This window comes from Suncus etruscus, chromosome 3 (genome assembly GCF_024139225.1).
Source record: "Suncus etruscus isolate mSunEtr1 chromosome 3, mSunEtr1.pri.cur, whole genome shotgun sequence".
Lineage (NCBI taxonomy): Eukaryota > Metazoa > Chordata > Mammalia > Eulipotyphla > Soricidae > Suncus > Suncus etruscus.
Window position 1 is genome coordinate 19,065,186 of NC_064850.1, and position 13,125 is coordinate 19,078,310.

The 13,125-nt window shown below is 46.2% G+C and overlaps 1 protein-coding gene across 1 annotated transcript; it reads left to right on the forward strand.

Annotated features, from left to right (window-relative positions):
* The first annotated feature begins 1,922 nt into the window (after positions 1-1,922).
* ZC2HC1C (zinc finger C2HC-type containing 1C) lies at positions 1,923-12,305 on the forward strand. The gene is made up of 2 exons (XM_049770394.1): positions 1,923-3,248; positions 11,524-12,305. The coding sequence occupies exons 1-2, from the start codon at positions 1,923-1,925 to the stop codon at positions 11,785-11,787; spliced, it is 1,590 nt and encodes a 529-aa protein (XP_049626351.1). The 3' UTR covers positions 11,788-12,305.
* Positions 12,306-13,125: the final 820 nt, after the last annotated feature.

Sequence of the window (13,125 nt, forward strand, 5' to 3'; positions counted from 1 at the left end):
CCTGAAAGAGACAGATTGACAGCTCAGGCCAGCCTCATGCCGAGTGCGCCTGCGCGCTAGGACAAGGCGGGACGAACGCTCTTCGGTCTCCAGGCAACGGGAGCAACAGAGGCTGAGTGCGCCTGCGCGGCGGTCAGTTGGGCTTGGGTGTCAGTTTCCAGAAGCGGGGTCCCGGGGTTGCTCCAGGGCTAGATAGGGGGGGGGGGCAGAGCCTCAGGTCCAGGAAGGGCGGGAAGGCATGGAGTCAGGACCTTTGGCTTTCTACAGCCCAGTGGACATGAGAATCAGGACTTGTCCCCAAAACGGGGTCCCCCTTAGGGGCGGCACCCTGAAACTGAAGGTGACTTCTGAGTTGTGGATCTAAAGACCTGCCTTCCGCCTGCTGCACCCTTGGGGGGACCCCAGGGGCGAGGTACGGCCTGCAGAGGGTGTTGAGCTGCTTCTGATCTCATTGGCACCAGCAAGAGGGGAGCCCTGGGAGAGCTCTTTGTGCAGATTTCTAACTTTTTTGGGTGGGTTGGGAGGTTCACACCCGGCGGTGCTCAGGGGTACTCCTGGCTCTGTGCTCAGACCCTGGGGCCCGGAGAGATAGCACAGCGGCGTTTGCCTAGCAAGCAGCCGATCTAGGACCTAAGGTGGTTGGTTCAAATCCCGGCGTCCTATATGGTCTCCCATGCCTGCCAGGAGCTATTTCTGAGCAGACAGCCAGGAGCAACCCCTGAGCACCGCCGGGTGTGGCCTAAAAACCAAAAAAAAAAAAAAAAAAAAAAAAAAAAAAAAAGAAAAAGAAAAAAGAAAAGGAAAAGAAAAGAAAAGAAAAAAGGAAACAAAAAAAGAAATTGTCCCTGGCAGACATATGGGAGAGCATATGGGAGCTGAGAATCGAACCACCTACTCCTGGGTTGGCCCTGTGCAAGGAAAACGCCCTACTGTTATGCTATCTCTCTGGCCCCTCTAACTTTTTTTTTTTCCATCTTTCTTTCTTAAAGCTGGGTTGGAAGGGCCTGAACAATAATAAGTTCAGCGGGCAAGCAACTTACCTTGCACCTAGGTTTGATCCCTGCCATCATCATGTGGTCCCCCAGCACCTCCAGGAGTGATCCCTGAGTATAGAGTCAAAAGTGAACCCTGAACACCACTCAGGCCCCCAAATAAAGTTGGGGCAGCCTGAGTGTCTGATGCTTTCTAAATAAAAATATTATGACCGAGCAAACTTCTTGGTTTACAGAAAGTGGAACCAGTAAGATTCAGAGACCTTAAACCCAATCATTGAGGGGCCTGAGCAAGAGTTCAGTGATAGGGCTGTTTGCCTTTTACCAGGCTGATCCAGGATGGACCTGGTTCGATCCCAGGCTCCCTATATGGTTCCCCCAAGCCAGGAGCGATTTCTGACTGCCTAGCCAGGAGTAACCCCTGAGTGTCACCAAGTGTGGCCCAAAAACTAAAAAAACAAAACGGGCCCGGAGAGATAGCACAGCGGCGTTTGCCTTGCAAGCAGCCAATCCAGGACCTAAGGTGGTTGGTTCGAATCCCGGTGTCCCATATGGTCCCCCGTGCCTGCCAGGAGCTATTTCTGAGCAGACAGCCAGGAGTAACCCCTGAGCACCGCCGGGTGTGACCCAAAAATAAAAAATAAATAAATAAATAAAAATAAAACAAAACAAAACAAAAAAAGCAAAAAACCATTTTTTGCTGTGACTGTGTGACAGGAGGGATTGGTCAATGGAATTGACAGGCTTATGGGGGGACATCTGGGCATATTCATTCCTCATCTGTGTCTTTCAGGTGTGTCTGGCACCTACCCAATGATTACAGAAAGGATAGGGGAAATGGGGATGGGGAAAGAGCAGTCAGGATTCACTTTGGGGTGAAATTCAGACTCCTCACAAATATGTTTGAAATCCCTCTTAGGCTGTCCCTGAATGGCTGATCCCCAGCTGGAACTTCTGTGTCTGGGTATTATGCTCCCAAATAAACAAAGGGAAGGCCCCCGGCTCTGCACAACCCAGCAGGACCCCTTTGAACATGGTGGTTCTTCCCAGAGGCCATCAGTGGACTACCTGAAGGACTGTTCATGGCATAAACTTTTGAGCAACAGAGCAGTTGTCTGGGATAATGTCTATACACATCTCACAAGGGACAACGGCAGCTTGAGAATTCGGCACTGCTCCCATCCCCATGTTGCTGGAATCAGCCAGGAAGATTCAGGAAACAATCTGCAAGGCCAAGCCAAGGACTTACTCTACTCCTCAGTTCATCATCCCTTTTACCCCAAAGCCAATAACCAGGACTTCATCTCCTTTACAAGGAAGCGAGTTGGGGTGGACCGGGCCTATCCACTGAAACCCATGTACCATTGGAAATCTCACGGTACAGGAGAGATGTACAATTTGAGGGATCAAAACGACTCTTTGAGATCTCTGGAACCAAAAAGGTTTTCCTACAGCAAAGTTAGTTTACGGGACCAGGTAACTTCACCTGTCTTTGACCCCATTCTCGTTGAGAGCATCCCGGCATACCGCCAGAGAGCTGATCGGATGCAGATGCAAAGATTGGAAGCTGTAGGGGCAAGCTTACAGGAGGAAATCCGAAAAAAAGAGAATCTTCTGAAGGAAAAGCTAAAGAAGACAGTGGAAGAACTCAGAAGGATCCAGAAGGAAAGGGAGCAGGCCAAGGAAAAGGAGAAAAGAGAAAAGTGGAGAATGTCACTCCCCAAGAGGACGGTTAAAAGTAACAGAACCACCCTACGTAGGCCTGTCTTCACTCCAGTATCTGGGCCTGAAGAGATGAGTAGTAGATATAGGAGAGAAGATGAAAGTTGGCAACAGTCTCAAGAAAATTCTAGTGCATTCCAGTTTTCTGATGATAAACTCCAAAGGCATAAAAGGGACAGACTGGTGGCAAGCAATTACAAAATCCAGGACCATGTCTCAGGGCCACTGATGGATGCCATGTACTCTCAGTCTTCAGAAACGTCAGGTGGTGGTAGGCAGGGGTCCTGCTGCAACTCCAGCCCTTCCAGGGCATCAGACTTTTCCAGCTTGGGCTGCTGCACTGAAGAACCAGAGCTGGGTGAATGCAGCCACTGTAGACGCAGGTTTCTCCTGTCCCGGCTCGAGAGGCACTCGAACATCTGCAGCAGGATGCAGGCTTCCAAGAGGAAAGTGTTTGACTCCTCCAGGGCACGGGCCAAGGGCACCGAACTAGAGCAGTACTTGAACTGGAAGGGAACCGAAGCTTTCATCAAGGTAACAAGTGCTGCTTAGACTTGATTGTGAGGAAGTTGAAAGGGCCACATTTTTAATTTTAGAAAGACGTCTAAAAGAAATTAAGAATGAGGGGGCCAGAGAGATAGTAGGGCCTTGCAAGCAGCCAATCCAGGTAAGACAATGGCTCAAATCCCGGCATCTCATACGGTCCCCTGCCTGCCAGGAGTGATTTCTGAGTGCAGAGCCAGGAGTAACCCTGAGCACCGCCAGGTGTGACCCAAAAACCAGAAAATAAAAAAATACAAAATTTGAGAATGAGGACTGGAAAGATAGTACAGAGGGAAGGTGGTTTGTCTTGCATATCTGTGACCAGAGTTTGATTCCTGGCATCAGCTATGGTCTTCCAAACCTACCAGGAGTAAGCACAGAACAAGGAGGCAGTCCTGAGCACTACTGTGTGGCCCAAAAATTAAGTACAATTTTTTTTTTTTTTGGTTTTTGGGCCACACCCTGTGATGCTCAGGGGTTACTCCTGGCTATGCGCTCAGAAGTTGCTCCTGGCTTCTTGGGGGACCATATGGGACGCGGGGGAATCGAACCGTGATCCGTCCTAGGCTAGCGCAGGCACCTTACCTCCAGCGCCACCGCCCGGCCCCAAGTACAATTTTTTTAGAACGAATATTTACTGGTGACTACACTCTGTGGTGTTGTGAATGTTCCCTATGGTCTTCACCACAACTCTGTGAGGATTTAGTTTTTGGATTTTTTCAGGGGGTATATCTGGTGGTGCTTGTGTTATTCCTGGTAATGCTTAAGGGACCATATAAGATGACAGGGATTGAGCCCAGGTCAGCCACATGCAAGGCAAATGCCCTATCCACTGTGCTATCACTTCAGTCCAGGATTTAGTTAATAGCTTAAACATTGGGACTCAGAAGTAGCTTGCTTGAGATTACTATTTTATTTTGTGGGTCTTCCAAGCAGTATTGGCCCTTTGTGCTATCTCCCTAGCCTGAGATCACAACTTTAATTGTCTGAGTTAGAATGATTTTCAAAATTGAGCTGAACAAAAAATAATTCTGTGGGCCAGAAAAATTGTGTAGAAGTTTAGGCACTTCCTTAAAGCTGACCCTGGTTCAGTTCCTAATTATTGCCAGGAGTGATCCCTGCGCACAGATCCAGGAGTAAGTCCTCAGTACCACTGAGGTAGGTCAAAAAAAAAAAATCTTTGAAGCTGGTATTGTGGCTCATTGGTAGGTAGAGTGCATGGTTCATATGTGTGAAGTCCTGGCTTCCATCACTGGTAACATCAACTCAGAACCCCCCAAATGTCCTTTTGCCTATATATGTAATGAGTGTACCGTAGAAAAGCCATGAAAAACATAAAGAAAACATGAAGCTGCTGGAGAGATAGCATTGAGGTTGGGCGTTTGCCTTTCATGCAGAAGGATGGTGGTTCAAATCCTGGCATCCCATATGGTCCCAGGAGTGATTTCTGAGCACAAAGCCAGGAGTAACCCCTGAGAGCTGCCGGGTGTGACCCAAAAACCAAAAAAAAAAAAAGGGGGGGGCTGCATGGTAGTGCTAGAGGTAAGGTGTCTGCCTGCCAGTGCTAGCCTAGGACAGACCGCGGTTAGATCCCCCCGAATCCCATATGTTTCCCCAAGCCAGGAGTGACTTCTGAGCGCATAGCCAGGAGAAACCCCTGAGCATCACTGGGTGTGGGCCAAAAAAAAAAAAAACATAAAAAAAAAGAAAAACATGAAGCATATCACCATCCAAGAGAATTCCTGGGACTGGAGCGGTAGCACAGTGGTAGGGCGTTTGCCTTGCATGTGGTTGCCCAGAATGGACCTGGTTTCTATCCCTGGCATCCCATATGGTCCTCCAAGCCAGGAGTGATTTCTGAGTGCATAGCCAGGAGTAATCCCTGAGTATCACCGGGTGTGGCCCAAAAACCAAGAGAGAGAGGGGGGGGGAGGGATATAGAGGGGGAGAGAGAGAGGAGAAGGGGAGGAGAGAGAGGAGAGAGAGAGAATTTCTTTTTCTTTTAATTTGTAATTACTTGGCCACATCCCCAGATTAGCATATGACCATTTTTATAATGGGACCTATTTCTTAAGACTGGCTTTTTTTTTTTTTTTTTTTGGTGGTTTTTTTGGGTCACACCCGGCAGTGCTCAGGGGTTATTCCTGGCTCCAGGCTCAGAAATTGCTCCTGGCAGGCACGGGGGACCATATGGGGCGCCGGGATTCGAACCGATGACCTCCTGCATGAAAGGCAAATGCCTTACCTCCATGCTATCTCTCCGGCCCCAAGACTGGCTTTGTTTTAATATACATGAACTACCATGAAATTTGGATTGCAACACACACACACACACACACACACACACACACACACACACACACACACACACACACACACACTTAGAGTATAAGTTCCTTAAAGGCAAAGATCTTTTTTTGTTTTTTCAAAACGTCTTTGGCTACAGTAAAACTAGGTTGTAAAAAGTAAGGACTGCAAGTTCAGGAGCATGACACAGACACATTTAGACAATTTAGATCTGGAGAAGATTGCTCATAAATTAGTCCACAACCTTCTCTAGGGCGGGCCTCTTGGTTTGCATGCTGATTACTATTCAAAGAGACATATGCTTACAAATTAATTTTATTAGTTTTAGTGCATGTAAAACACCACGACGACAACAACAACAACTCTGTGATTCCCAGTAATTAAGAATTTAAAGAAACATAGAAATTAATATATGAAAGGGGATAGTAGTGAAAAAGTGGTCAGGAAGTGAACTTTGAAAACCTACCAGGGGTCCTCAAACTTTTTAAACAGGGGGCCAGTTCACTGTCCTTCAGACTGTTGGAGGGCCAGATTATAGTAAAAACAAAAATTATGAACAAATTTCTATGCACACTGCATATATCTTATTTAGAAGTGAAGAAACAAAATGGGAATAAATACAATATGTGGCCCGTGGGCCGTAGTTTGAGGACCATTGCATAGACCATGCGATTCCAAAGCACAATCCAGTTATATACTTAGCAAAGCAAGTGTCATTCTGTTTTCATTTTATTTTTGCCCTCTCTGTGCTGGCTAACACCCCACCCCTTTTCTGTTAGCACTTTACTGTTGATGTTGTGAATTTACTGGAGCCTTTAAAAACTAGATTTATGTTATGGCTCTGAGTAGCCTTTTTCAGGAAAAAACACTGTTCTGTTTGGAACCAAAGTCCAGAGATGCTTTCTTTGAAATCCAGTTTTCAACATTATGTTCTTATAGGTAATGATGTCATCACCAGTTCCTGATCTTTTCTGTTTTTTTTTTTTTTTTTTTTTTTTTCTAGCCAACTCATTAACCCTCTGGGGCAGTTTGATTCTGGGCAAAACCTAGAAGAATCTGAAGAACCTTTTTTTTTTTTTTTTTTTTTTTTTTTTGGCTTTTTGGCTTTTTGGGCCACACCTGGTGATACTCAGGGGTTACTCCTGGCTATGCACTCAGAAATCACTCCTGGCTTGGGGGACCATATGGAATGCCAGGGGATCAAACCATGGTCCGTTCTAGGTTAGCAAGTGCAAGGCAAATGCCCTACCGCTTGTGCCACTGCTCCGGCCCCAAATCTTGTGTTTCTGAAATTCTCAAATACAGTAATGGTAAAGTTAAAGAGCTGGGCTTCAAGATTAAAATCCCTTGCCTCCCCAAAACATGTTTGGGAGAAAGTGTTACATTGAGAGTGTCAAGGGAAAGAGGATCAGGGCTGGGAAGTAGCCTCTCTCCATTTACTCTGAAGCAGCCTGGGCTAAAGCCATTCCTCTGTCCTCTGGCCTCACAGCAGGTGATCCTTTCCTAGTCCTCTTCAATCTTCATTTCACACCACTGGGGCAAACTCCTACTTCTGGCCTCTCTACTGGACATTTAGCATTTGAGCATAGACACAACTTTGTGCTTTTGTGATTGGAATGAAATTTCAATATAAAATATTTTTCTGATGAAGTTTTTGGTGAAGTGTCTATAGTTAAGGAATTGTCTTTAAATTTTTTTAAGGTTCCAGATACCATATCTTAACACTCATTCTCTTGCTTTCTTGTCTGAGTAAGATTTTCCTGATGGCGCCATCCATTTCCTTTGATAGCATCTCTTCCTTATTTTCATCATTAAGGATGTCAGATAACCGAGTAGTTCTTTGTGTCTTTTTTTCTTTTTATTAAAATGAATTTTAGCAAATATTGGAATACATTTTAGAAGTCACGTAGTAATCAGTGAAAAAGCCTGTCTCATTCTTGACCCTTTCTGGATTTCATCCCCAGAGGCAGCCTTTCCTTCTGATAGAGGGACCCCTTTCATCTGGGTGACCTTATTTTCAATAGTAGATTGTCTGATTGAGCAGTTTTGTGTATTATCTGTTGACTTCCTCTTGTTTTTAAGCCACATCTTGCAATGTTCAGGTGTTCCTCCTGGTTCTGCACTCAGGAATCACTCCTGGCTTGGGAAATTATATGAGGGATCAAACCCAGGTTGGCTGAGGCAAATAAATTCCTTACCTGCTATACTATCCCTCTGGCCTCTGTTGATTTCCTCTTATAGACACTGGGTTAAGCTCTTTTATACCCCCTTTTCTCCTCCTCTCCTTCCCTGTGTTGAACTATCTTGGGTTAAACCAGCAATTGACTTTTGCATTATAATGACCAGGTAAGTTTTGTTCATCAGTGACTGCACAAACTGCCCCTGCCACATACACCTGGAGTTAGTAATCAACTCAAGTTTTTATTTGCTTGGTTTCCTAATACCTGTCTCTTAAGTTTTTCACTAACCTGTCAGATACCTATTAATATTTTTGTAAATGCTCAAACATCTCTCAGATAATATCGGTTTGGCATTTTTTTTATTGTTGTATTTTAAATCTGGAAACCTCTTGCCCACCATTCATTTTCTTCCTACTCAGGACTTCGGCTCTCTAGGCCTCATGAGGTAGACCCTGTTACCTTGAGATTTCTCTCTGATTCTCTCCTGCCATGGACTCTTTCTAGTATCTTTCATCTTGGTGTACTCTTGGTTTTGCTAAGGTTTACTTACAATAATGAAGGAAAGGCATAATTTTGGTGTTGGAATGAATGAAAATGTCTCTATTTTATTTAATGTTGCTTTGGCCAGAATATGGAATTCAAGGTGGAAATACATGTTCTGTTGGTACCTTGAAGGCTTCTTTCACTCCCTTCCTGGGACACCTACCCTGTATTATTGCTGGGAAATCTGGTGCCTTGTGGTTCCTGCCCCATCATTTGAAACCTTTGTTTCTCTCACCCCCGTTATTTTCCCTTTTCTCTGAAAGCTTACAGGATTCTTGCTCTATTCTAAAAGTTTTTAATTACTGTTTTGGAATAATGCTTGGTAGGCCATTTCAATTACCACTTCAATAGTGACCTTTAATTGTAGGCTTCTTTGCTCTACTATTTTTGGGGGTTCTGTGCTCATGGCCACACCTGGTGGTGCTTGGGCTCAACCAGTTTTGTGGTCATAACTGCATTCAAAGCATGCACCTCTGTTCTTTCTCTCCAGCCCCAGTATTGTTTCTTTAATTTTCTTCTCATGTTTTGAACATCAATTGATCAGGTGTTAGGCTTCCTAGATTGACATTTTAGAATACTAATCTTTTTTGGGGCCGGAAAGATAGCATGAAGGTAGTGCGTCTGTCTTGCATGCAGAAGGATGGTGGTTCAAATCTGGGCATCCCACATGGTCCCCCGAGCCTGCCAGGAGCGATTTCTGAGCGTGGAGCCAGGAGTAACCCCTAAGCACTACCGGGTGTGATCCAAAAACAAAACAAAACAAAACAAAGCAAAAAAAAAAGAAGCTAAATCTTCTACCTGCAAGTTTAGTTTACTTTCCTCTGTCCCTTACAGGGGTCCTCAAACTTTTTAAACAGGGGGCCAGTTCACTGTCCCTCAGACCATTGGAGGGTCTGACTATAGTAAAAACAAAACTTATGAACGAATTCTTATGCACACTGCATATATCTTATTTTGCAATGAAGAAACAAAACAGATACAAATACAATATGTGGCCTGCGGGCCATAGTTTGAGGACCACTGCAAGACAACACCAAAAGGGCCGAGGATATAGATGTCTGTCTCAAGGGCTGCAGTATTAGATCCCCAGCATCCCATAGTGCCACCCCCCACCCCATTTCAGCAGCTGTTTAAAAAAAAAAGGCAAAAAAAAAAAAAAGGCAAAGAAGGGACATCCTTACCAACAACCAATGTCCCTGCCTTCACATAAAAACATCCCTTTTCTGAGAGGCTGAAGAGATAGCACAGTGGTAGGTTGTTTAGCCTTGTAAGCAGCCGAACCAGGATGGGCAGTGAGTGGTTTGACTCCTGGCATCCCATATAGTCCCCTGAGCCTGTCAGGAGCAATTTCTGAGCATAGAGCCAGGAGTAGTCCCTGAGCGCTGCCGGGTGTGACCCAAAAACCAAATAAATAAATAAATAAAAAAAATAAAAAATAAAAATAAAAAATTACATGACATTAACTGGTGAGGGCACAAGGTGAATAAAGGCTTTCTGCTCATGTCAGACTGTGGCATTTTTAGAATACTAATCTTTTTATGGGGGGAAGATTGGGGGTGTTGGGGGCTGTCACACTTTGGCAGTGTTCAGGGGACCTTGTGCAGATTGAACCCAGGCCTTTTGCTTGCAAAGTATGTTTTCTTCGATTTCTCTCTCTAGCCCCTAATTTTCTTTTCTTTTTTATACTTTATTTTTCATATTACTCCTCTCCACCCCCATTCTGAGTCATTTTTCTAATTTTTGTTTTTGTTTTGGAGCCACACCCAGTGGTGCTCAGGGGCCACCCATAACAAGCTCTGTGCTCAGGAATCACTCCACGATCTATGTCAGTGTGGGGATTTGAACTAGGGCCATGACTACAGCTAAGAAAGCGCCTTAACCTTTTTGTACTGTCTGGTTCCTTTGGCTAATTTTATAATGCTATTTTTTATTTTTCAAACTTTTTTTTTTTTTTTTTTTTGGGCCACACCCGGTAACGCTCAGGGGTTACTCCTGGCTATGTGCTCAGAAGTTGCTCCTGGCTTGGGGGACCATATGGGACACCGGGGGATCGAACCGCGGTCCGTCCAAGGCTAGCGCAGGCAAGGCAGGCACCTTACCTTCAGCGCCACTGCCCGGCCCCTATTTTTCAAACTTTTATGATCACTTTTTTTTGCTTTGTTTTTGCTCACACCCAGCAAAGCTCAGGGGTTACTCCTGGCTCTACGCTCAGAAATCGCTCCTGGCAGGCTTGGGGGACCATATGGGATGCCGGAATTCAAACCACCATCCTTCTGCATGCAAGGCAAACGCCTTACCTCCATGCTATCTCTCAGGCCCACTTTTTATTTGTTGTTTTGCTTTTTTGGGTCATACCCAACAATGTTTGAGGGTAATCCTTCCTGATTCTGCACTCAGAAATCACTGCTGGAGGTGTTGAGGGATACAAGGGATGCTGGGAACTGAACCTGGGTCAGCTACATGCAAATCGAGCGCCTTACCCACTGTATTATCTTTCTAGCCCTGTCATTTTTTCCCCTTATAGTCTATATATTCTTGTTTTGTGGACATGGACTTGTACCCCTTTGTTGATATTGTAGGTTTTAGTAAAAGAAAATGTTCTTTCTTCCACTACCAGTCTCACGGCTGCTTCCCAAGTTTGGATGTCTGTGTCCACATACGTATACTTGTTTTGGTCTTGCTCATGGGTGATGATTGACTGTCCATTCATCAGACTTGTTGACTAAAGGCTTCTTGAATAGTGAAGTGATACAATAGAGAGCCTTTATTTGTAGTTTTTACAGTGCTGGGGATAGAATCCAGAACCCAATGGCTTTGGCCTTGGTGATCCTTTTAGCGAGAGTACCTTAAGAGGTGACGCCTGATGGCTTTTCTCTCCACTGCTCCCTGTATGTAGCGCATTCATGTCTCCTAATGGTCTGTGCCTGCACTCCGGGAGCTGACTGTGGGGAGGCTAATAGTTCTAAACCCATTCCACACACACTTATCCTTAGCCACCATTTTCAGCCCCAGAAAAAGATCTCCCTCCCCAGTGGATTTCCTGTGTTTGAAATGGGTCTGGTCAGTTCTGACAGCAGAAGAGCAGGCACCTTCTGGGATTCTGTTGGGGAAAGTGACTCCCAGTCCCCTTGGGCAGCCTTGGCAAGTGAGTCACAGCTACCATTGCTGGCCTGGTGGCACAGGAAGGAGATGGAACAAACGCCAAGTTGAACGATCACTCTTCTTTCCACGCACAGGTTGAGCCTCCTCCCAAGAACAACTGGAGACAGAAGCACGAGTCCTTCATCCGCACCCTCCGCCAGGCCCGGCAGATCCAGCAGGTCATTGACAAAGGGGGAAACCCCTCGGAGCTGCCCCCCATCGCCCCCGTGGAGAACCCCGACTACATCCAATGTCCCCACTGCAGCCGTCACTTTGCACCCAAGGTGGCCGAACGGCACATTCCCAAGTGCAAGACCATCAGGAACCGTCCCCCACCTCCAAGGAAGCACTGCAGCTGAGCAAAGAAGAGCAGAAACCCAGAGTTGGGAGGACGCTGTTTCTCCTCTGCAGAAAACTGCGGTAGAATAATTTGAGGAACCGTGGAAAGAGCTGAAACGTTACACTCCCACATCTGTCTGCAGAGCGAAAGCCACTAAGCAGGGAGGGCTGCTAAGAAGAGGCAGAGGGGGTCTGGGCTTTCTCTGCACATACCCCTACTTGCAGGCTGCTGTGCTGTTTCTGCCCTAAGGGGCAGTGAAAATGCCCACCTGGCCTGTCAGCCAAAGAGCTGCCACACTAAAGCTCTCTCCAGTGCAGGCCTACTTGTGCTGTATTCCTGCCAGTGCTTCGGTAGCTTCGTATGCTGGTGGCTGGGTTTAACTTTTCCCACTCCATAAGATAAACTGGGGTCAGAGGATCAAGCTCATCCTGGGGGTATCACTTATAAAAAGAGAATAAGCTTTTGCTGCAAGGCCAGTGGAAGCCTTTGATCTTCCGGGTGCATGGCCTGGCGTAGATCCAAGGCTGAGATGCTGGTTTGTGGCCCACAGAACCCTCCCTGTGGTGTGCTGGTAATGGAAAGTGCTTCATCTTTCTTGGGGAGGGAGGACAGCCTGAGGTGCTCAGGATCACTCTTGGTGGTGCCTGGGGCATCATGTGTTAACGGGACCCCAACCCTGGCCGCCTACATGGAAAGCATGTGCTCCAGTCCTCCCTGCTCATGCCTGAAAACCTCATCTACGGAATCATGGTGGGGGATACACACTATGTGCTATTATGGTTCTTTTCATATATGATGTCATGTATTTAACAGAAAGGCAGAAACTTCATTTGGGACCACTCCTTTTTAAAATGAGGCAGCAAAGTGACCCGCAAAGCAGGACACTGTAGGGTCACGTGCCCGGCTCATTAGAAGTCGACGTGCTGGGGCCGGGCGGTGGCGCTGGAGGTAAGGTGCCTGCCTTGCCTGCGCTAGCCTAGGATGGACCGCGGTTCGATCCCCGGCGTCCCATATGGTCCCCCAAGAAGCCAGGAGCAACTTCTGAGCGCATAGCCAGGAGTAACCCCTGAGCGTCACAGGGTGTGGCCCAAAAACCAAAAAAAAAAAAAAAAAAAAAAAAAAAAAAGTCGACGTGCTACAGTCAACTTTGCAGAGATAGGGACCAGACCGCTTCAATTTTCTGTGTAGAATCATGCCAGTACAAGAAACCTTTGTAATCAGATACTCAGTAAATGAGGTTTTAGGGATTTCAGATTTAACAACAGTCGTTGACCTGTCCAGGGAGAAGGGATAAAGTAATGTTCTACTGGGATAATGTCAGCTCAGATAAGAGGAAGCCAACACCTCTGAAAGGCTG